This window comes from Ascaphus truei, chromosome 1, assembly GCF_040206685.1.
Source record: "Ascaphus truei isolate aAscTru1 chromosome 1, aAscTru1.hap1, whole genome shotgun sequence".
In the NCBI taxonomy this organism is placed as follows: domain Eukaryota; kingdom Metazoa; phylum Chordata; class Amphibia; order Anura; family Ascaphidae; genus Ascaphus; species Ascaphus truei.
Window position 1 is genome coordinate 411,996,500 of NC_134483.1, and position 25,767 is coordinate 412,022,266.

A 25,767-nucleotide genomic window follows, 5' to 3' on the forward strand; every position below is an offset into this window, starting at 1 on the left:
CGGCGGAGCAACATCCGCATCCGAGGCATACCAGAGGAAATAACAGACATTGAATATTTCCTCACAAGATGGATGACGAGTCTGCTCCCTGACACTCCAGCAGCTGAACTAATGTTAGATCGATGCCACAGGGCCCTACGGAGCAAACCGCTGGCGAATGCGCAACCCAGGGATGTGATAGCCAGGTTACATTATTACCGCACCCGGCAAGCAGTTTTTACGAAAGCCCGCGGGGAGGAAGCCTGTAAATTCGAGGGTATCTCGATACAGCTTTTTCAGGATCTGTCCCCCCTGACCCTGGCCAGACGCCTGAAGCTACAGCCCATAACCCGCCTCCTCAGGGACAAAGCCATCCGATACCGGTGGACCTTTCCGTTCGGCTTACTAGTCATTAGGAACGGAAAGGCCACCTCAATGAAAAACCTGGAGGAGGGGGAGGAATTCCTGCGTAGGCTGGGAATTACGACCGGGGAACCCAGGAGCCCCCGGGCAGAGAGAGAGCCGGACAATGAGTGGCAGCAGGCCGGCACATCCCGGAAGACTCGAGCCGCCAGTGAACCGGAGAAGGAGTGAAAAAGCAAATAAAAACAAAGATTGCTCAGCTCCAATAAAATGTTTTGTTACCAGTTTTGGTTGCCTACAAGTTATGGCCAACAGTTGGGACTCTCAGGACTGCTAACAGCTTGATGCGCTAAGTAGCGGAGTAGGCATAAGTAATGCCACAGCTTCACCTATCTAAGGCGAGATAAACAGACTCTATTCCACGGGGCCAGACCTAAGCCTGCAAAGGGAAAAACTTACCAGAAATTCCGGTGACAATGGCTGCCCCGCAACCCGGAAGAGACGCGTGACACGCACCTAGGAAAGATGGAGGCATCGCGCCTCGTGGCGAGACAGAAAAAACCTGCACGGCCGGAAGAAGATGAGCCCAGCGCAGGAAGACGTCCACTCCCGTCGACATCCGGCGGTGAATGAGCCAAGACCGGAAGGACGTCACCGGATATGGCCGTGCGGCCATCTTGGTAGAGGCGCCTATGAGGGAAAAGAGGATTTACGTCACGAGACGGCGCCGGAACAGCCCCGAGACTGGAGAAACCGGATGCCTGCGGCACCACACGAATGAAGGCACAGCCCCACGGACAGATGAGCAGTGTCGCCCTGCCCGCGGACCCACCGGCCGCAGACGCTCCTTTGAAGGACACCCCGGCCCCGCTTACGGACGCCCCCCCGATGGACAGGGCCATTACCTACCCATAGCATAGACACGGGGCTAGGGCAGTCGAGGGAAGTAGGGGGAAGGAGGAATACCCAAGGGCGGCAAGGCAGGGTGGAGTAACACCACATAGCGGACAGCAGCAACGCCACTAATTAAAGGGGAACAGGGCCACTTAGGCTTATGCTCCAAAGTATGGGGCCAGTAAGGAAGGGGCTAGGAGAGAGCTAGCATGTAAAATCGGCCGTAAACCACCGTGGGATAGATAGTGGCTACAGGGCACAGAGACACCACACACCACATAAAAGCTAAGTTCCCCACATAGATAGGTGACACATGTATACCAAATCAGCTTGCAGTCCTGAAGACGCCAGACGTTCACATGGATTATAAAGAGTTGCCATAAGCTTGGTTAAAATCCGATGGGGGGGGGGGTAGCCTCCTTCTTGCCGTCGCCATGAGTCTCCTCATGGATACCTGGGGGATAGACCCCAGGAGATTCATGCAAGACCCCGGTGGGCCGGGGAACACGGGTACGGCTCAACCTCACATGATCAGAGGTGGGCCCGCTCGAACCGGAACCCCACGTGGGGCAGTTCAGGTGCCCAGGGGATCTCGGTCCTCTGAGGTCACCGAAAGTTATCAAAGTTTATTTGTTGTCTCCCCAATGTTCCCATTGTGTTTACCCCAGTGTTTCTCCCCTGCGCAGATGAGCAGTATACAAAGCAGTTCACAAGATCATACTCTGAGGAAGTTCTTGTCCCCATTAGAAAGAGGTAACGCAGCAATTCCCATTGAAAACACCAATGGGTAAGGATTTTACAATCTTATCACACAACACAAAAGGTTTTAATAGCCCCCTGAAAAGAAAACTTGCATTCACAGACTACCGGAGGCAAGACCCCGACATAATACTACTCCAAGAGACCCACTTCTCAAGGACCAGTTCCCCCAAGTTTCTAGATAGCAGATATAGAACGTGGCTCTCCGCACCAGCAAATGTTAAAAAAAGAGGAGTAGCAACCCTATTACATAATCGCCTGGCATTCAATATCACGCTAACAAAAAGGGATAAGAATGGTCGCTTCCTGATAGTAGTAGGCGAGATAGGAGGACAGCCTCTCACAATTGCCAACGTATACGCCCCCAACGAGGGAGCCGATACTTTCTTCACGAAATTCTTCACCATCTTACATAGAGTGGCACAAGGCGGTATAGTTTTAGGGGGCGATTTCAATCTGACATTAGATCCCAAGGCCGACAGGTGCACACCCAAAGCACCGAAGCACACACAAAGTAGAGCAATTTGGAACCAAGGCCTTAAGACAAATAGGCTGGTAGATATATGGCGGGAACAACACCCAGGAGCAAAAGAGTACACGTTCTATTCGCACCCACATGACAGATACAGCAGGATAGACTACCTCTTTGTGTCTAACAGAATGGTTTCGCAGATCTCCCATACGGGCATCCATGATATTTCATGGTCAGATCATGCGCCAATTGAGCTGCGGTGCACAGACTTCAGACTAGACAGACCAGGAGCGACATGGAAGCTTAATGAATGCTTGCTAAAAATCCCTGAAATTGAAACAGAAATAAGGGATAAAATCAGGGTCTATTTTGAGGAGAATGTCGGTAGCGTGACATCCCAATCCACCCTATGGGAGGCCCATAAGGCAACTCTCCGCGGAGAACTCATAGGGATAGCTAGTAGGCGGAAAAAAGCAAGGGAAAAGAAAATTCTGATTCTCCAATCCGAGCTATCTGCCCTCTCCGCCCTACACAAAACTACCAAACAAGCGCAGACCTTACAGGCCTGGCGTGACACTAAAACTAAATTGCATCTGTTGATGTCCTCCCGAGCTGAAAAGGAGCTGACCTGGTCTAGGCGACAATTCTATGAGAAAGCGAACAAGCCAGATACCCCACTTGCCAATAAACTCAAAAATTGTAACCGTAACTTCCATATCCAATCCATTCGTACCAAGAACGGTAACCTTACTTCTGATCCTAAACTAATTGTAGAGGAATTCAAAAAGTACTATGAGACCCTGTATGACGGGGCGAAGGTCTCCCATTGTGAGAACACTCATAGGCAGCTGAGGACGTTTCTAACAGAGGCAAAACTACCCAGACTGGGCAGATTGGAAAGGGAGGCATTACAGGCAGACTTCTCAGGTGAGGAGATATCAGAGGTAATAAAAGCACTAAAGCCATCCAAAGCCCCGGGCCCGGATGGCTTCTCCAACTTGTACTATAAAAAATTCAGAAAAGCCTTAGTACCTCACCTGGCCCGATTATTCAATTCATTTTTAGATGGTGCCCCTATTCCTAGCCAAATGCTCCAGGCGTCTATAACAGTGATCCCTAAACCAGGAAAGGACCCAGCAGACTGTAAAAGTTATCGGCCAATATCTCTTATCAATTCAGACACTAAAATCTTCTCCAAACTACTAGCCAACCGTCTGAATTCGGTCATGCCGAAGCTGGTCCACCCCGATCAAGTAGGATTTATATGCGGAAGGCAAGCTATGGACAATACCAGACGGATAATAGATTTAATTGATTTGGCACAGAAAAAACACATCCCGTCTATGGCATTGAGTTTAGACGCTGAAAAGGCCTTCGACCGCATTGATTGGCCCTACCTTACAGAGACGCTGCGAGTGTTCGGCATAGGGGGGAGAATGTTGGGCGCTATTCTGGCTCTCTATAGGGAACCAAGGGCGAAGGTCAGACACCAGGGCTTCCCCTCGGCAGACTTTCCAATAAAGAGCGGCACCAGGCAGGGATGCCCCCTGTCCCCACTTATTTTTGCACTATGTATAGAACCCCTAGCGGCACATATCCGCAACTCTCCAGATATAACAGGTATACAGATAAAAGATCAGTCACACAAAGTGGCCCTGTATGCAGATGACATTATACTAATGTTGTCCAAACCCCTTACCTCCCTGCCAAATGTCTTCAGCTTACTAGACGAATTTAATAAGATATCGGGGTTCAAAATAAACCAGACAAAATCAGAAGCACTAAACATCAACCTGCCAAAGGTCACAGAAAAATTAATAGAACTGAATTTTAATTTCAAATGGCAAGCATCCTCCATTAAATATTTAGGTATCTATATCACCAAAGAATATTCAGCCCTATACAAAGCCAATTACCCCAGACTAATTAGGACTTTGAGGGAGGATCTTCGGATCTGGTCAGGCCACACAATCTCATGGATCGGCAGGATCCAATGCCTTAAGATGAATCTCCTCCCCCGAATCTTGTATCTGTTTCAGACCCTCCCGATACAAGTGATCAGGGATGACATCCTCCGCTTACAGTCCTCTATGGTGAAATTCGTCTGGGGTAATAAAAAACCACGAATAAAAAGTAGCATTCTCACGAGGCCAACAGTTAGAGGAGGGTTGGGGGTACCTTGCTTGATATCATATTTCAAAGCGGCACAATTAACCCAAATTATTCAGTGGCACATGCAGCCTAGCCTGCGAAGGTGGGTTGAGTTGGAAAAAGCATGCTGTGACCCTGTAGAGATACAAGACCTAATTTGGCTACCCAAAAAGACATATCTGACAGTGAGTGAGCCGCTGGCCGCAGTGAATAGCTCGTTGGCGACTTGGGAGAACACCAAACACAAGTGTGCACTGACAACCCAGCACACACTTATGACCCCGATTACGGGGAACCCTGATTTCGCTCCGGGTCTGTTACGCAAGAACCTTGCAGTCTGGACAGCAAAAGGTATTACTAGGCTACTACACCTGGAGAGACACCAAAATATTAAATCATTCGAACAAATCCGATCAGAAACAGAGATGCCCCACTCCGAATTTTTTAGATATCTCCAGGTGCGAGCATTCTATGCTAAAATCCCCAAACGCCCCAAACGCACAAATTTTGAGCAGCTGTGTTCCAGAGGCACGGACACCACGGGACTCACTTCTCGGATATACGGAGAGGTGGTCTGTCCTGGACGAGATGTAGACATTAAATTAGCATATAGAATCAGATGGGAAACTGACTTAGGGGAGACATTAGAAGACAAGGACTGGTCCACTATAGTACTGGCAGCAGCGAAAAGCTCCATATGCACCACCTTGAAGGAGAATGCATATAAAGTCCTAATGAGGTGGTATCTCACCCCTACACGATTAGCAAAGTTTGTTAAAGGTTACCCCCCATTGTGCCCAAAACAATGTGGGGAACAGGCAGACTTGCTTCACATGCTGTGGGGTTGCCCCAAAGTGGCTCCTTTATGGGAGGAAATCCAGGATTGGCTAACGAGTATTCTCGGACAGTCGGTCCCCCTGGACCCTTGGCTGTTCCTGCTGGGCAGGCGCACTCGGGGAATAGGCAGACCGGCTCAAAAATTGATTGCACATTTTGCAACAGCCATGCGGTGCGAACTCGCAGCCTTGTGGAAGCTCCCAGACTTACCCACCATTCCGAAAATTCGAAACAGAATCTGGTACATTTGCCGGATGGAGCAGTTGACAAGTCTGGTCAACGACACCGGCACAAATTTCCTGAAAATCTGGACCAAGTGGCTAGACCACTCCGACATTCCACTGGTGAGTGCCACCACCATCATGCCATAATACACCTAAATGCATTCTCCTACGATGTGCCAGTACAGACGGCAATAATAGGGGTACAGGTAGGGATGACATCCATGGATCTCCCGCAATTGAGAGCGGTTCCTAAGTAGGACAGAAAGAGGTGAGACGGTGAACAGGCAGAAGACACTGAGCTCCCCCCCCCCCCCATCCCCCACCTTTCCTTCTGTATGTCTGTGTGACGTGCCTTGTATGTGAGTTGGTCTACCCAGTTTGTCTTTGTAAAACCGGAGGAGAGTGGAAACGAGAAAAGTTGGATGTTAGTACATTAAAAAACGACTTTGGGTTGGTAGACACTGTATGAAATGTACTGTTGTCCGACAATAAAAACCTTTTTGTGGAAAAAAAGCTGCAAAGACGCTCCCTGGATCTTCAACTGGGACTGTATATCTCTCTGGATTTTCTTCTTGTTTTTGAGTTTAACATTTTTTTATTGGACATTTTCTATATCACTATCACGTTATGGTTTGTAGATTTCATTTGGTTAAATTGTGGTAATTTATTTTTATCTAGTACAGGCATACCTCGCTTTAAGTACACTCACTTTAAGTACACTCGCGAGTAAGTACATATCACCCAATAGTCAAACGGCAGCTCACGCATGCGCCTGTCATCACGTCCTGAACAGCAATACCGGCTCCGTGCCTGTACCGAAGCTTTGCGCAAGCGGGGAGACTATAGAGCCTGTTACAAATGCGTTATTTACATCAGTTATACACGTATATGACGATTGCCGTACAGTACATGCATCGATAAGTGGGAAAAGGTAGTGCTTCACTTTAAGTACATTTTCGCTTTACATACATGCTCCGGTCCCATTGCGTACGTTAATGCGGGGTATGCCTGTATGCTATTATAATGTAATAATAATTTATTGTTATTAGTGTCACTGTATATCTTCCTGAGCGCTACATAATTTTATGTTGTTTTTGTTATATATATATATATATATATATATATATATATATATATATATACAAATATAAATACACACACACACACACACACACAAACACATATATATATACATATATATATATACATGATATACATATATATATATATATATATATATATACATACAGTGCTTGACAAATCACCCAAAAATCTACTCACCACCTAGTCCCGTCCCCAACCCCGCCGCTTGTCCCACCCCAACCCTAGCCCTGCCCCCAACCCGCTTTAAAATAAAATATATACATTTAATAAATTCCTAGTAAGAACAACATTCGTTTTTGACATAAATGTATTTATTGTATTACATTATACTACAATTAGTCCTTGTTACGTGTGTATGTGTGTGTGTGTGTGTAAATGTCGGATCTAGAAATAAACGCCAGATGTGAATGATTAGTTTCCTGAACCCCTTAACCAGTGTCTGGACGTCCCCGCTTCACAATATCTAAAGCAGCAATCCTGCCTGGGATCTTACCTGATCCGCAGTCCCTCAATGTCCAGGTACCCTCATTCCCGCAATGTAATACATTGGAGGGGAGGCGTTCCTTACCTGTCTTCTGGGTTAGGGGGGATTCCGATGTCTCCCGTGTGAAGCTTGAGTCAGATCTGGAAGAAAGCAGTATAGGTTATTTCGGTGTAGTATAGGGCAGTTGAGATATATAGAGTAAATAAGATATCCAGATCCAGAGTGTGAGACAGACAGATTGTGGGTGAGAGACACAGAGAGAGACCCAGAGAGAGGGTGAGAGAGAGAGAGGGTGAGAGAGAGAGAGGGTGAGAGGGAGAAAGAGGGAGAGAGAGTCAGAGAGAGAGAAAGAGTCAGAGAGGGTCAGAGACAGAGAGAGAGAGAGGGTCAGAGACAGAGAGAGAAAGAGGGTCAGAGACAGAGAGAGAGAGAGGGGGTCAGAGACAGAGAGAGAGAGGGGGTCAGAGACAGAGAGAAAGAGAGAGGGTCAGAGACAGAGGGTCAGAGACAGAGAGAGGGTCAGAGACAGAGAGAGAGGGTCAGAGACAGAGAGAGAGGGTCAGAGACAGAGAGAGACGGTCAGAGACAGAGAGAGAGAGAGTGGGGGTCAGAGACAGAGAGAGAGAGAGGGTTTTTTGCAGAGTAGGGGAAAAGTAACTGGCCACTGGCCAATTTCCGTTCGCACCTGGCGAGTGGGCGACCGGTTTTGTCGAGCACTGTATATATATATTATATATATATATATATATATATATATATATATATATATATATATATATATATATAGACCATACGATACTGGTTGCAACACGACATCAAGGGACAGCACGCAGGTAAGTAAATCATGAATTTTCTATATTTGATAGAAGACACAAAAACCGATGTTTCGGTCCCCCAGTGGGAGCTTTCTCAAGGTGGTGCACCACCTTGAGAAAGGTCCCACTGGGGGACCGAAACGTCGTTTTTTGTGTCTTCTATCAAATATAGAAAATTCATGATTTACTTACCTGCGTGCTGTCCCTTGATGTCGTGTTGCAACTGGTATCGGGTATCGTATGGTCTGTTATTGCTTTATGGGATAAGCACCAAAACTTATTTACTTGCATATGGTGTGCCGGCTGTGCATTGGATTATATATATATATATATGTGTGTGTGTGTGTGTGTTTTTAACTTATGTATGTCTATTTGTGATTAATACATTTTGTTACTTTTGTATGCTAGAGTGCTATCAGGGGATTCTTTTTTTTTTTCTGTGTTGGTTTTCATATCATTCTCATCCCCAGCACCGCCAGTGGTGTTATTATTTACACCTCATTGAACTGGGTTTAGCACAGCTTATTTATATAGGTCTGTTGCAGGCTTCTCTGTGTTATATGTGTGTGTGTGTGTGTGTGTGTGTGTGTGTGTGTGTGTGTGTGTGTGTGTGTGTGTGTGTGTGTGTGTGTGTGTGTGTGTGTGTGTGTGTGTGTGTGTGTGTGTGTGTGTGTGTGTTTATATTTGTGTGTATATATATATATATATAAATAAACTTAGCTATAGTACATATGTTTCCTCTAGTCCATTGTGAGTAGCAAAACAAATGCCATTCAAAAAATGAATTGCTCTTTTACCCAATAAATAATTATACACCCTTGACAAAGCCATGTGACACTATTGGTAACATTAAGTATTGTTTTTGTGGATAAAATCAATGTTAGATTTTACTTTCTTGTCCCTGTATCAGTCATGGTGATAGCTCAGGAAAGTCCATTTTGTTTTCCATTTCTCTTGATTTTAACTCATTACAATATTACGTATTACGCTAGTTACAGGGACTATGGGCTACATATGATCCCCTACTTTGTAATATCTGTAGCGGCTGTTCGCAGTGGTATATATTCATAAATTGTTATCTATATATTCTGTATATATATATTTATATAGCCTATTAAAGCATATTTTTATCAAATTTTTGGTCCTCTAATAACGTACCTTTTACTGCACGGGTCGGTTTTCTAGGGGAGGATCGGGCAGACTGCTCCATTGGAGAGGTGAGTCTGATCAAAACAGAAGTGGAGGGCACTCTACTTACATTTTTTTAATCACATGGGAGCAAATCCCGGAAGTGTTTTTGCAGCACTGGAAGTGGTGCTGGACATGCGTCACTGAAATTGTGATTGTAGTGCAATAATTCTTCCATTATTATCTATCTTATCTGTGATCAGCCTCTAATGAAGTACCCAGATAAGTATACAAAGTGTTAGTGTTATCATGACTTGTCTCTAATATCTGCTGTGGAATAAAATACTCTTTTATCTTTAGCCTGAAGAGCAGGGGCGTAGCTATTGGGAGGAATGGACACAGGCTCTGTCACCCATAAAGCTCCTTTCGCCTGATTGGTTCAAGCTTCTCTCCTGCTTGCAGGAGCAATCCTGCATCTGATTCGTCGACCCTGCTATTTAGGCTCAGCCTCTTTCACCAGGATGAACTTCTTGTGACGTCCTGCCGGTTACAAGCACTCTGCCTTGACTTGTCTTGTATTGCCTTGCCTTATCCTGCTTTTGACTCTGCTGATTTCTCCTACCCTCGACCCGGCTAGTGACCCCTATGATCCATACCTCTCCAATCTCCAACCTCAGCTAGTGACCCCTATGTTCCGCAACTCTCCAAACCTGACCCGGCTACATGACAATGAACTTGCACACCGGACGTGACTTCGCGGCATCTGGTTGGTGTGTCAATATACCCATCTCGGCCTGTGGTCCCGTCCTGTTTGCACTGAGCACTCTTTACAGCTATAGCCCACGGGGGGCCACTGCTCTTGGGGGCCTGCTCGGCAAATCTCAGTCGCATGCGTGGTCGGCAAATGACGATCTCTCATGCGCACTAGCAGCTGGCAAGTGCCGATTGCACATGGGCAGCTAACAAGTGCAAATTGCGCATGCGCAGTCGGCAAGTGCCAATCGCGCATGTGCAGACGGCTAGTGGCGATTGCCCATGCATACTCAGCAAGTCACTAGCATACGACAAATGCCGATCGCACATGCGCACAAGCGGCCGGTAAATGCCAATTGCACTTACGCAGCCGGCAAGTGCCATCGCGCATGCACAGTCGGCACAGGTCGATTTGCGCATGCGCACAAGCAACCAGCATGCCAATTGTTCATGCGCAAAATTTTGACCCCTAACTTAGTTTAAAAAAATAATTCAGCAGGGTATTTGTGGTTCTTAAACCCTAAAGCACCCAGCTTTGCACGGGTTGCAGTAATCTCCACAATTTTACCGCCTCCCTGCTTTTGCAGCAGCATTTGCTAGTCGATAGGAGCCATTACCCTCAATAATAAAGGGCAAATAGAAAAGGGTCAAATAGAAACAAGGTTTCACTTTATTTCCCCTTAGTGTGCATGCAAAGTTTCAGGTGTGTACGTTCTATGGTCTTGGAGCTATGGTGCTGACATTAGTTAAACGTTAAAAGTGCTGCCCTCTACAGTCTATCAGGAGAAAATAAAATTGCTCTAAGTGGGCTTGTCAGATACATTTTAAAAACGCAAAAAATTAGTGCGTTTAAATAAAAAAAATATTTAAAAAAAATAACCACCAGGTGCATACCCATATGGTCCCCTTAGTATGCAAGTTTCAGGTCTGTATGTTTCATGGTCTTGGAGCCATTGCTCTGACAGACAGACAGACACACACACACAGGCTCTTTAAATATTATAAAATAACAATAAGTAGTGGATTTCTATTGCCCAGCTTTGTTTTTCTTGCAACAACAAAAACCTCTTATATCTATGGATCTCCAAAGCTCGGGCTTATGCACTTTGACTCACCTGAATTAAAAAGATAGTCTCACATAGCAGGCAAAACATTTTTTGTTTAAAGGCTTATCAATGCAGTAACTTTTTTTTTCCAACGTTTAAATTCTCCCTAAAGCAAAATTTCCACTTATTTTCTTCTTGTGTAAAATGAGTCCCTCTAGTTCGGCTTACAGTAATTAGAAATGTTATCTGAGAATTATTGTTCTTTCCCCTAAATCTCTTTAAACAAATTATTCTGTCTTCATTTACCAAATAAAATATAAAAATAGGAAAGACCGTGGATGAACAATCATACTGTATATAGATGTACAGTTTAAAAACAGTGTTATCACAATTGAGATGTATCATTTTATTGATATAGCGCCAACAATATACGCAGCACTTTACAAAATTACATTAGAAGGTAAATAAATAGCAAAGAAGAGGGATAAGTGCAACAGGTAAATGACAACCTAAGGCAAAAGAAGACCCTGCCCCAAAGATCTTACAATCTTATGCCCCGATCCACGGAAATCCGTCATTTACTGAACAACACACTACAGTAATTGAGATCTCCAGAGCTCCCACCATTTGATTTAAGGGCCTGTCATAGTTAAGGCCTTTTGTGTTAATGATATTCAAAAGATGGGTGGAGCACCTTAACGCATAGTTACATTAGGCCATTAAACGGGAAATAATATTAAAAAATGTTTAGGTCATATCTAAACCTGGCTTTAAGTGCTTCCATTACCTAACCTCGGGTCACACCACATTTCTGGACCTTGTCCAGGGTGCAAAAGTGACCTGCTTTGGCTTCCTATATTGCCATGGCAATATACTGTAAAAAGCCAAAGTGAATACCCTGGACTGTCAAGGTTTGAAGGAGAATTCATGGGAGAGTCTGTAATACCGAATCAGTAAGGATGCTCGTTGGTAGCAGTTCCAGGAGTCTTGATCCGCGGTGCAATATAGGCAGAAAGTTCAGGAAGGAGCAGGCAGGTGGGTTAGTCAGACAATCCAAGGTCAGAGCAAGCTGTAAACAGAATAGTAGTTGATCAAGCCAAAGGTTAGAGCAAGGAGCAAGCAGCAGACTAATTGGAAAGACGGAATTAATACCAGGTTTTCTCAAGAGCCAGAAGCAAGTCTAGGAGCTTACAAGAAGCAGTCAAACAGAGAACCTGCCTCCAGGGTAGCAAGCTTGATGTGAATCACTGGAGGACAGGTGCCTTTTTGTAGGCCATGGGAACTCAGGTAGTGTAGTCAGTATAGCTGTCTACCCAGGGACTGTATAGAAATATGCAGTCCCTGCGTGCGGTTCCTTACTTTTTCCTCCCTCTACAGGGAGACGGATGGGTTGGTTTCTGTGGGTATCGTGAAAGACTGCTTTTCCAGACCGTAGCCCCTCCACGGTCTACCAGGGAGAACAGACGTCGGACAACTATTTTTTTTTTAAACTTATATTTTTATTAGTTTTCACAGATAAATGGGGAGGGGAGGGATACAAAAATTAAAAGACAGGGGGAACAACCATTTTGTATCAAATTTCTTACAAACAACAATCACATTACAAATCATACAACTTTTGATAAACAACATATTTTACACACACACTCCCAAATCCTCTCTCCCTCCGGGGGCGCGCCCCTATCCAGCATCCCAGGGCTCCCAGACCCTATCATTCCTCCTAGTGGGGTGGTTCAGAAATGAGGCAAATTTTTCCATCAATTGAACATCATTAACCCTTCTAATAACCTCTCTTCTGGAGGGCGGGTGTGTCTTTTTCCAGGCTTCTGCTACAGCACACCTAGCCACCGTTAGAATATGCAGAATTCATTTTTGTGTATAGTGATTTACATCTTCCATAGGTTTGGCCAAAATAACAAAAATTGGATCTAGCGGGATTTTGATCAGTCACGTCTTTTATTCGTTTCAAAACCACCCTCCAATACACCTGCATTACTGAGCAGAACCACCAAATATGTGCCAAATCTCCTAATTGTCCACAACCTCTCCAACATCTATCTGAGGTCCCCGGAAACATCTGTTTTAATTTTTGGGGGGTGTAATACACAATTTTATATATATTCTCTTTTGTTACCGTACATATAGAGGTTCTGCCCGCATTATCCCAGATATCCTCCCAGTCCTCCCTTGTTATTTCAGTTTGGAAGTCCCGGGCCCACTGGTCCATATATTTATGGTTTGGGGTATCTTTCTTAAAAGTTAGCCCCTGGTATAGGGATGATATCAAACCTCTTTGGTATTTTTTTGTTTTACATAGATTCTCAAATCGTGTATATCTAGAAAATTCCTCATCATGGAGGCCCTGGCACACAAAGTGTCAGACTTGCATATATGTAAATAGCTCAATTTGAGGTAGACCATACTTTCTCATCAATTCCTCAAATGACCTTAATTTATCCTTTTCTACTAAATCTCTGGCCTCCAGAATTCTTCTTTGTTTCCAATCTTCAAAACCCTGACCCTGAAAGCCCGGGGTGAACCCTGGATTACCGAACAGAGGTGTGAGCCTAGAAGGGGTCGACACAACCCTATATTTCTTTTTTGCCATCTGCCATATTTTCAATGTGAGTCCAATTACTGTCGGTTCCGACTGTCTCCCGGCTCCAATCCCAATCTAGACCACAACATAGACGTCAGCCCAATCGGGTCTTTTAGCGAGCTCTCCAGGTCCACCCAGGCATATACTCCTCTCGGGAAGTGCCAGTAAACCATTTGTTTCATATGGGAGGCCATATAATATTTTAGGATATTTGGAACAGCCATACCACCACCTTCCTTGGCGTCCAACATAATTGACCTAGCTATCCTCGGTTGTTTATGTTTCCAAATAAACTGCATAATTCGATTCTGAATGTCTTTTATATTTGAATGCGGAACAGCTCCCGGTAATGTCTGGAAATGGTACAAAAGTCTAGGGAGAATAGTCATCTTAACTGCGGTTATACACCCTATCCAGGATATACAATGAGAATTCCAGACTTGTGAATTTTTTTTTAATTTTGGAGAATAGATATGGGTAGTTATATTTATATAATAAGTTATAGTCCCTGGTAAGATAAATTCCTAAATATTTCAAAGGGGTCTTTTTCCATTTATAGTCAAATTGTCATTTAAGCACCTCAACCTCGTTTTCCGTTAGCGTCAAATTTAAAGATTCTGATTTTCCCATATTTATTTTATACCCGGAGAGCTCATCAAAACCCCTGAAGAGCAAACTGCAAATTCGGGAGCGATGTCAATGGGTTAGCTATGGTAAGAACGTCATCTGCAAACAACGATATTTTATAACACTCATCTTTTATTTTGATCCCTTGTATATTTGGAGAGACTCTAATGGTGTCCACTAAGGGCTCAATTCTCAGAGTGAAAAGAAGAGGGGAGAGGGGACACCCCTGCCTAGTCCCATTCTTAATTGTTATTACACTACCGACACACTTTATTGAAGTGTGGTCGGTACCGCAAGCCGGGAAATCTCCCGGCTTGCTAGTGGCCGCCCCTCGGCGTGCCGCGCGTCATAGACGCGCGGTCACGCGTCATCGGGAGCGTGCGGCCCCTGCACGCGTGTCCAGGGGCTCCCCGAGGGAGCCCTGGTGTCCCGCGATCGCGGGACAGCGGCAGGGGGTTCCGGCGGACCCGGCGGACCCGGCAGCGGTAGGGAGAGCGCCCCGATCGGAGGGCGCTCTTCCGCTGCTTCGGCGCGCGCCCGTCACACTTGGGCGCGCGCCAGGCTACTGCTGCGGCACAGAACGGGCAAATGCTCGAATAAACTGTGCCGCAGCAGTAGATTCCCCTCCCCTCCTGGCATCTTCAGGGTTGCTGTTGGCGACTGATAGAGAGCACAGACTCCCTGTAGAAAGACTCTGGAGAATCTAAATGCCTCCAATGTCTTATCCAGAAAGTCCCACCTTATCCTAACAAATGCTTTCTCCGCATCTAGACTCAGCAGCATAGCTTTCGATCTGGATTTAGGTATTTGATCAATAACATTAATAATTTTCCTTGTATTATCTGACGCCTGGTGCTCACTCACAAATCCCACCTGATCATAGTGAATTCATCTTGAGAGTATTGGTTTCAGTCTGTTGGCTAAAAGTTTGCTATAGATTTTCAAATCTGTGTTAAGTAGAGAAATTTGCCTGTAGCTACCACAACATAGAGGATCCTTTCCCTCTTTAGAGATCACCACTATATTGGCCTTTGTCATCTGTGGAGGAATTTGTTTTCTGCTTAGAAAATCATTCAATAAATCCAATAGATGAGGTCCTAAAATTCCTATAACATTTTTATAGTAGAGATTTGAAAAACCATCTGGACCTGGAGTTTTCGATGGCTTCAAAGAGCTGATTGCTTTTCTTAATTTTACCGGGGTTATTTTTGCGTTTAAAGTCTTAAGATCTTCTTCTGTCAATTTCAGGAGGGCAAAATCTCTCAGATAGTCCTCAATCTGGTTCACACTCGGGACTTTAGCATTCAGGGTTGAATTATCTAGGTCATAAAGATCTGTATAAAATCTAGCAAATTTCTCTGCTATCTTTAATGGATTGTAGGTCACTCCCCCCTTTTTCGTTCTAATAGCAGGAACCGAGGCCCTTGCCTTAATCACTCTAAATTTGTTTGCTAATAGACGATTTGCCATGTCCACTTAAGGGCCTTCTCTACATCCTCCAATTGTACTCTCTTGAGTTCCTCCCTTGCCTGATTCAGGATTTTATATACTTTCTGTAACGAGTGCTCACCACAAACAGGACGGGACCGCAGGGCTGAGGTGTGGATGTTATAATACACCGACCAACAACTGCACAACCGCGTCCGAATTACAGAGTCGTAGTCGTGTAGCTGGGTCAGGGTAGGAGAGGTCCGGATAGTAGTAATACTTGCCGTGGTCTAGGATTGGAGCAGTCAGATGGTCGTTGTACGTAGCCGGAGTCCAGGAGTAGAGAGGTCAGAATGGCCGTTGTGCTTAGCCAAGGTCCAGGGGTCAGAGAAGGTAGAGGTTCAGAATCAAGCTGAGGTAAAGGGTACAAGAGATCAAGCAAAATGCACAAAGCAACGGCAGGGCAGCAGGATGCTTGAGGCAAGCACTAGTACATAAACACAAGTTTATGCTCAGCCAATTTGCCTAGGTGTCTGGCTGAGCATATAAAGCACAGAGGGCCAATGGGAAGGCTGCAGGCAGTGAGTCATCACACATAGACTATGTACTGATAGGCAGGGGTGGAGTGTATCCCAGCTGTGGGGTAATGAAGGGAGTTAGCATTAACCCCTCAAGTGTTTCTGGTCAAGCGACGCCGACGTGTAGTGGAGACAGGAGCGCCTTCCGTTGCATCACGGAAGGCAGTGCGGGGGCGGAGACTAGGTCTGGTACTGGCAGGAGTACTGCGGCGCACGCGCGAGGGGTGTCACCCAATGCATCACGGGGCGGGACCTAGGTGCAATCCTCACAGAAATTCGCTCCAGCGGGAGAACTTGATTTGCGAATAAACCCACACTGAAGATTCTCCAAAATGTATTCGCGCATAGCCTTGGTTTCTGGTTCCGAAAGGGGATAGGTGCGGCCTAGAGGAGGGATTTCCCCTGGGAGTAGGTCGATTGCACAATCATAAGGTCAGTGTGGCGGTAACTCCTCTGCCTGTTTTTTGTCGAATACGTCTGCAAATTCCTGGTAAAAAACTGAAAGGCATGATGCGGAAGTCTCAGTCGTTAGCCTAACCTCTGAGATGGTGCGAGACGCCAAAAGACACGATCCATGGCAATGTTGTCCCCAGGCTGTCACTTGATTGGTCACCCAATCGATCTTGGGGTTGTGGTACCGGAGCCAGGGAAGTCGTAGAACCACTGGAGTAGAGGGAGAGCAAATCACGTAGAATGATAGTGACTGTTTGTGAAGTGCCCCGACGTGACCAGCAAAGGATTAGTCTCGAGAGTGATGGTCCCAAGTGTCAGAGGTCTTCCATCAATAGCCACCACTGGTAACAGAATCTCTCAAGTATGGAGAGGAAGGGAGTGGAGTTTCGCAAATGCGTGGTCTATGAAGTTCCCTGCGGCTCCTGAATCCACAAACGCCTGCGTGAAAATGGATGCTGGTCCCCAGGAGAGTGAAACCGGCATGAGGAGCTGTGAAGGAATAATAGAAGAAATGTCCAAAGAATATTCCTCTATCTTCACTGGGCATTGGGGTTTTCTTGATTTAGGACAGTCTCGAACACGGTGACCTTTGAGCCCACTGTACAGGCACAGCCCCCTGACACGTCTCCAAGTTCTCTCTTGCTCTGATCATTTGGTATCACCTAGTTGCATCGGTTCCTCCTCAGGGAGAGGTGTAGAAAGAGGGGTCTGAAAGTGGGGGGGCAAGCCGAATTGTTGGGGTTTTTGGAGACTGAGCTCGCTCAGCCTGCCGTTCTTGTATCCGGAGGTCCATTCTGATACAGAGTTCCTCCAGATGTTTGGGAAGATCCCTTAGGTCAGTTCATCCTTAAATGCTCAGAAAGCCCCTGCCAAAATGCTGCCACCAGAGCTTCATTATTCCAGCCCATCTCTGCAGCAAGGGTTCGGAACTTAATGGCATACTGGCCTGCGTACGGATTCCTTGTCGGGTTTGAAGGAGTGAAGCTGAAGCGCAGGAGACGCCACCGGGGGCGTCAAATACTCTTTTAAATGCCTGGAAAAAGGAAATGGAATCGTTGATCAGTGGGGATTCTCTTTCCCACAGAGGGGAAGCCCAGGCAAAGGCCTCATCTATTAGTAGGGAAATGACATAGGCTGCCCTGGATCATGTGTGCTGAACATGGAACTGAATCAAACATTGGTTTAGAAAACCTCTTCAAGCAATAGGGTTCCCTCCATAACGCAGAGGCATCGGGATCCATGGTTCCCTGGGCATAGGGGGTGATGGGGCTGGTACCGGAGAAGCTTCCGGTAAGGGCAGTGTAGGGGTAGAACCCACCTGGAGTGTGTCCACCCGGGTAAAAATGTCCTGAAGTTGGCTTGAAATAAGTGCCAGCTGTTGGTTTTGCAGGGCAAGACGTGTCTCATGATCTCCGAGTAGTTCCCCTTGGAGAGATATGGCTCTCTCTACCTCAGCGGGGTCCATGTTTGGCCAAGCAAAATGTGACGGTGCTCGTCTCAAATTGGGAGGCGGACCCGCAGGGCTGAGGTAAGGATGCTAATAAACCGACCACAACCCAGGGACAGATTCCTGTAAGAGTATCCGTAGTTGGTATGAAAGCAGGGGTCAGGGCTGGTGGCAGAGTTGCAAAGTCCAAGGGACAAGCAGAGGTCAGGGCTGGCGGCAGAGGTGCAAAGTCGAGAAGCCTAAAGAAGGTCAGGGCAGGCGGAAGGCAGCGAGGTCGGGGTCACAGTCCGGGTTCAGCAACAGAAAATCAAAACAGGCAAGAGGGTAAGGCATAACTGCAAAGACCAACAGGAACTGCAAACACACAGAACTTTGCTTGGCGACTCCCTACGGTAACTGCAACCTTATAAAGCATGCTGCCAGTACCCAAAATGGCCACAGAGAGCAGAAAGAGCAGGAGAGACAAAAAACCTGGACGGTAGTGAAAACTCGGCTCGAATCAAGCAGAATCCTTACAGGTATCTACCGACGGGGTACCCAACAGGACGCACTACACATACGTACAGCTGCTTCAGGAAAGCTTGCGACAAGCCTACCAGCTAGCCGAGATAGCTTCTGGAAATTCATCCTGGAGACTCCGTTCTCGTCCGTAACCTCGGAATCCCCAGCAAACAGAAATTGGCTGACCGTTGGCTCGATGGGGTATTCAAGGTCGAATCACAGATGCCGGGCCTCCCGGTCTACCACATAAAAGACGCGGATGGCCGGGTAAAGGTCTGGCACCACAATCATCTTCTGCCTATCCCACAAGTGGGGGATGATGAACCAGAGATAGAGGTTACACCATTGGCCGGTGAGCCAGAAGGTCCGGAAGAGAGTAACTGAAACAACCGAGGATCCTATGGAAGTACCCTCTAGTAACACAGACCAAAGTTAAGGGGCACCTCCCGAAGGAGATACGGATAATTGGCCCAGTCCTCAGACACTCCGGTGGCTCCAATGAGCCCTCCTCTGGACCCCAGAAGTCCTTGCTTTATACCTCATAGAGACATTACAGAGACTGTAGTACCCCGATAATAGAGGCTGAGCCTCAAGAGTACGATCACTACTCCCCAGAGGGAGTTGAAGAAAGGCTTCATCAAAGCAAACGTGTTAGGTACCCTCCCAACTGGGTAACCTATGATTCATTTGGGGCACCCCACTATGAGGCTCAGCAGTGGTCTCGTAGTAAAATCAAGTCTGTCATTGTAAAGTTCATGGAAATGTATAACTTGATGTACAGTAGAGGCAACACTTATTCTAACATTTGCCTTAAACTAGCCGGGTTACATTCAGGGTATCTGCTGGTATGTTCTGGGCTAGTTTGAGGCACATTTAAGGCATTTCTGCATTGACTAACGACCCATAGGATTAACACAGCAGGGATCCCTGGCATTCCCATTCAGTTTGAATGGGACTGCCAGGGACCCCCGCTGTTAATCTGATAGGCCATTAATCAATGCAAAAATGCTGGGTCTAGTTTAAGAAAATGTATTCAGAATGTACCTGGGTGTACCTGGGTCTTTTGGGGAATTGCCACTGGTTTTTGTTAGAATAATCGCTGCCTCTGCTGTAGAGTTATATCATGTGATAAGTTGTACATATTACAATGCATTTTTATTATATATCATATAATTTGGCAAATGCTTGTCTTCTATTGACTGTTATTTTTTCTATTTCTGTTTATTGTTTGGATTAAATTGTTTAGAATTTGCATGGCTTGTTTTTAGTACATTTCAGGATTGGTTAGCGTTTTTAATTATTTATTAGTTTTGTTGGCTACTGGTTTAAATTCATTAATTGTTTTGTTGACTTATGGTTTTATTTGTTTAATAGTTTGTTTGAATAGTTTTTTATTTAATTGTATTGTTTTAGAATAACATAATTGTAATAATTTTGCTATTTTGGTGATAGATAATTATTTGTGATGTGTTCTGTTAGGCTATTTGGTTCTTTTATTGTTGGGTGTTTAGGTGCTTCTGTATTTATGTGATTATTGTGTATTTTTGGCCTTAGTTATTTTTTATTAGATTGATCATTGAGTGATATAGTGGCCTATCATGCCCATATTATATGGGTATGATAGACCACAGTGCCAATCAATGGGTACAGGGTAGGTATAGTGGGTCCGAGGTGGGTTGATAGGCCTCACGGGTGGGTAGCGGGGGACAGGGGATAACCATTGATTACTATAGTGGTTATTAACCACTACGACGATTAAGGGGTTAGGGGCCATTAGATTGTATTATTTATTGTATTCTTTCTAGCAACGGAGGACGTGGACCTGCAGTATGCTGATGAGCATGCCCTTCATGATGGCAGGGGTGAGTTGAACGTTTTATTTACTTTGTTTATGCTGGCTGGCTAATGTTTGATTTTATAATGGGCAAATGAGCTATTATCCATATCTGGATAATAGTAATTTTGCCCATTATTGTACTGTATATGTTGGGGGGGGGAGCGAGAGGTGTATTTATTGCAATGTATTCAACATATTATTTTTTTTTGCAACAGGATTTGTACCGCAGGCCGGCGGGGACCGGGAGGACCACCCGAGGACCCCCAGACACCCACGGGGACCACCTTGGGATCCCTTTGGGGCCCCGGATACCCACAGGGACCATCTGGAGACCACCTGGGGACCCCAAGACACCTGCAGGGACCCCTATGGGCCCTCGGACAATGCAGGGACCACCTGGAGGCCCACAGACACTCGTGGGGACCACTCGGGGACCCCCGCCGGCCTCTGGCATCAATCTTGCGCAGAAAAAAATACAAATGTTTTTATGTGGGTGGCACAGGGGGTGGGTGGGTTATGTATTGGTGGGTAGTACATATTGTAATGTTTATTAGGGGCTGAGGGGGGTGAGTGAAGGACCATGTACCCCGTTCACTCACTCCCTCTTCCGTCAATAAATCTGCTATTGTGCCTTAACCCCTTCATTACCTTAGCGGCTATCCGCTAAGGTAATGAAGCTGCTTTAATGTCATTTTTATTAGTAGTGTGTGAGCAGGGGGACTCCTGAGCTGAAGCGCTTTGATTTCTGCCTCAGGGACACCATGCTTCCCGAGTTACAGGCCCTGGTATGGGGCATCAGGTGCTGGTATCGCCACCATTTTTAAATCATCCATGTCACGTGACTGGGGGATTTAAATAATGAAGGAGATACCGGCACACCATACTAGGGCCTGTAACTCAGGAAGCAGGGGGTCCCCGGGGCTGAAATCAATGCAGTTCATCTCAGGAGACCTGCTCCTGCACACTATTAATAAAAATTAAATTAAACCAGCTTCATTACCATAGCGTATAGTCGCTATGGTAACGAATTTGTTAAATGTCCCACGTCACGTGACCATGGGACTAAAATGCATAGGAGATACTGGTACCCCATAACGGGGCCTGTATCTCGAGAAGTAGGGGGTCCCCGCACCTCAAATCAACACAGTTCTGCTCCGGAGACCCCCTGCTACAGTACACTAGTATTACATTTTATATTAGATCAAAAGTTTTTATGTCGAGATTTGCGTAGGAAGAGGCGGCTCTCTCTCTGCAGCAGAAAGAAATCGCCAGGTAAGCCCTTTTCAGAGGGGTGATCATCACGTCACTGGCTACTCGCCAGTTTTACAAATGTTGCTATCACAGGTATTTAGGGCTTTCTGCATACCGTGATATTAATGCTGTTGAAACTGGCGATTTAAACAGTTCAGCAAATTTTTTTTCAGCGCTTAGTGCATAGACCCTATAATCGGTATCTTGAAATCTTGGACTTACCCCATTCTAATAGACTCCCACCATCTTCAGGACAATTAGCCCCCCAGAGCCAAACCCCCCAAAAGTGTTGATGCCGAACCTTAAAAAATATATTCCACAGGCCCGATGGCCCCAAACCATTAGAAAAAGGCAAAATAAAAAACCCACAAAACAATCCACAGGCACAATGGCCAACAGAAACTAAAACCCCACAAGAAACTAAATCAATTGAGGCTCAATGGCCTACTTGTAATCCGAGCACATCCATGGCCTGGCGACAATGGATTCTTATCTTCACTGGCACCCTCGATCCTCATTTGATTGAAGTGTCTTCATCTGTAAGTATTTCTTCTTTTCTTCTTTCTTCATCTGTTCCTCTTTAGGCATCTTCTATCTTCTTTCAGCCACAGGAGTGGCCTCTGCTACAACTTCCAGTCTTCTGTGAGAGCCCCTGCCTTTTATAGGGGCTTGGGCTGTTTCATAACACCAGTCATGGCATCACATGTTACAGCAACCAATCAGATTGCTAGCTGTAACATGTGATTGCTGCCTATTGGTTATGACATCAAAGATTTTGCCTTCCCTAGTTAGGCGCCCCAGGGAGGGAGGTTAGGCCACCCAGGGATATTAACGGGAAGGTTAACCCCTTGTATGTCATAGCAGTTGTACCTCTATGCCATAGAATGGATAGTCAGGGTATCTGTATGAACCACTTGGCTACCTGAGTGACCATGGCTACTATAGCTTCAAAGGCTTCAAACTGGTAAATAATGTATTTTTTTTTAACCTGGCATCTTCATTAGAATATGGCTAGCGCGAGCCGGCAGTACTGGCAGCTAGCGCGTTAGCTGGCTATCACTGCGTTAGCCATATTTTAATGAGAACTCTAACTGCCGTTGTTTTTGCATATACAGTAATTAGCTTTGTGGATCGCCCGTCTGCTAACAATTTTGATAATGGACATTAGGAGCCCTGAATACACAGAGTTCTGTGGATTTGGTACTAAGTGGAGATTATTGCAATGTTCTATAAATACTTCGTTGAATTTGGTTACTATGAAGACTTTAAGAGAGAGAAAAAATATTTTAAATAATTTATACTCGTTTACGTTCTATCAAAATGATGCTATTCTGCTGAAAGAATTTGTGTGACTGTCCTTTTAATGACGATGAGTACAAAAATATGTTTTTCTATTTCTGTGTTATTTTTTTCCTTTTCGAGTGTGACTTTGTTTTTGCTCCCGGTCCCTAATTATTACATGGCATCAATGTGTTGTTCACTCATTTCTGCACACGACCCTCACATATTTTCTACTATAGCCATAACGGTGAGGACACATTCACATCTCTGCACACACTATTATTTGTATCACAAGATGTAGATGCCAACTTCTAATTAGACACCAGCATGCATCATAAATTTACTTTTCTATCCAATCCAGTGCTATCAAATGTATGTTACGCCCCTTGTAGGCTGTTCAATATATCTTTTGCAATATTCTTTTTGTTTTGTTATGCGAGTATACTCTTGGTATAGCTTGCATCTTACTATATAGTAAATCCAGCTGAAGAATTACTCTTTGTGTGTCTGCTGTAAATATTTTCCGTAACACACCTATATCCAACAACCTATAGAATATGCATTAGTTTGGTTTGGTTATAGGAGGGATTGCGCCTTTAAAGTACATATGATATATTCAATAGTGAACCAAATAGAAATGGGTATCTAATAAATGTGAATGACATTCATTTTCACAGGACACAAGTAATTTTTTTTTACTGTAAGTAGGATTGAATATTCCTAAGGAAGCCAATTAAATTGATAAGTTGTTTATTGTGTATTTATTAATTAATTTGCTTGCTTGGTACTGCCAAAAAATATATATTTCTTTAGATTGGTTAAATATTAGTTGTCTGTGTTCAAATGAATTCTGTTCTTCTCATAAGAAATTGTGTAGCCCAATGATTTATGTTTCTTAGCGTGGCATTGCTTTGCTGCTGTTACATTGAACAAATTGAACACAGTAACATTTATATTAGTTCTTTAAATTAGGAAAAAGCTATTTATTTTTTGTACATTTCCCCTCTCACTGATTCCATTTACCTTAATACTTTCATCTCCAGCCCCCAAACTTATAGCACCATCAAGAATCCCCTTTGTGGTAGTTTCATCCCTGCTCTATTTGATTTCTCCATTCTGAGTAAATGATTAAGTTTTCATGCATTGGTTCAACCAAAACCTATGTTCACTCAACCACATCCTTTATTGATTACTTCTACTGCAAACAGTAGGCCAAGTGTGATATACATAATTGGACTGTTGTCAGGGGATATGGGTGTTAAAAGTCCCGTTTGCCCATCTGGAAACTGGAATCACCTTGGTAGACAAATATCCTGCGATTCTTCATTCTTTTCCTTTGGACCGAAGAGTCCTGTTTCTCAGAATATATGTTTTTAACTCTCTGAGGTCTGTTTGAATGAATTTAGTGATTATAACCCATAATGTGCTCTCCATGCTGCACCTGTGCACTGCATAGAGAGAATTGGGAAAACAGGAATTAATATTTGTCTAACACCATAACCTTGTCCTTGATCTTCAGTAAATCCTTCGCTTCTCTCCTCTAAGATTATGTTTGATTTTGTTACCACTGAGGATGTGTAGAGATGTGAGCTTATATTTTTACAGTGTGGTCAAAGTGCTTTTACAAATATAATGACATTTTTAAAGGAAATATTTCTCCAGTTTTAACTCCTTCGGCTTAGAAACAGACTTTGGCTGAAAGTTTGCAATACAATGGCTGACTTGGATTTTTTTTTTTTTACTATTTCAATACAATACGTGTCATAAATAAATATTAGTAATAAAGTTGTTATATATGTTATTTTTTGAGAGCTATACAATGGAAAATAGACAGTGTATTTAGCTATGCACCATGAATAACAATACCTGCGTTGCATGCTTTATTTTGTTGGTTGAAGTCATATGGTAACAATACTATTATATAATGTGACTATTTTAAGTTAAGAGATAATAGAACAATAGTGTTTGTATATTTAGAATACGCAATGTGGCAAAGTTGCTTATCCATTTCATGAAAGCTCCATTCATTTAAATATTTCCCTATATTCTAATAATATCTCTAAACCTCCCCACATACTTGCATTTTGTTTCTGTGCATGTTCCCTGTGTTACAGTACATATTTATTTATAAAAAATGTTTTACCAAGTAGTAATACATTGAGAGTTACCGCTCGTTTTCAAATATGTCCTGGTCACAGAGTTATGATGACAAATACATGGTTACATTAAATGAACAGGGTTATACATTATATAGCATATATACATTGCATGAACAGTAAAAGATAATATACGCTATAGGAGTATGTAACAGTACAGTATGTAGCAGTTACAGAACAGATTAAAATGTGAGACAGCTTTAGTTGTGAAAGAACTTGGACTGGAGAGGGCTTTGAGAGTCTCAGGTAGATTGTTGAGGTGCTCGGTAAGAGAAGGAGGAGCGGACGGATTGTTTGTTGATAGTATGATATAAAAAATGTCAGTACAGTCTAAATGACTGAAATATACTTTGTCACTTTTAACTGGACTTTTTTTCTTTTTTCTTCTCTTTAGCCAGGGAAAAATTCTTGAAAGTATTGAGTACTTGGAAAATTTTATTGAAATTGCCAAAAGTAGCAATTTATGCCAAAGTCTAGCAGAAACATGCATTTACCTTGGGGACATTTTCAATGCAAGAGTAAGTGTACCAATTCTTCTGAAACGGGTTTGCACTTTGTACTTATTCCAATAAATTGTCAGCCTATATATTACTGAGAATG

The 25,767-nt window shown here is 44.4% G+C and overlaps 1 protein-coding gene across 2 annotated transcripts in view; it reads left to right on the top strand.

The window, feature by feature from the left end:
* Positions 1–25,767, top strand: part of TTC29 (tetratricopeptide repeat domain 29) — a 313,491-nt gene that overhangs the window by 146,173 nt on the left and 141,551 nt on the right. For both annotated transcript variants that reach the window (XM_075613943.1, XM_075613934.1), the window contains exon 9: positions 25,562–25,685. In XM_075613943.1, the coding sequence (XP_075470058.1) occupies positions 25,562–25,685 (124 nt within the window). The remainder of the gene's footprint in view (positions 1–25,561; positions 25,686–25,767) is intronic.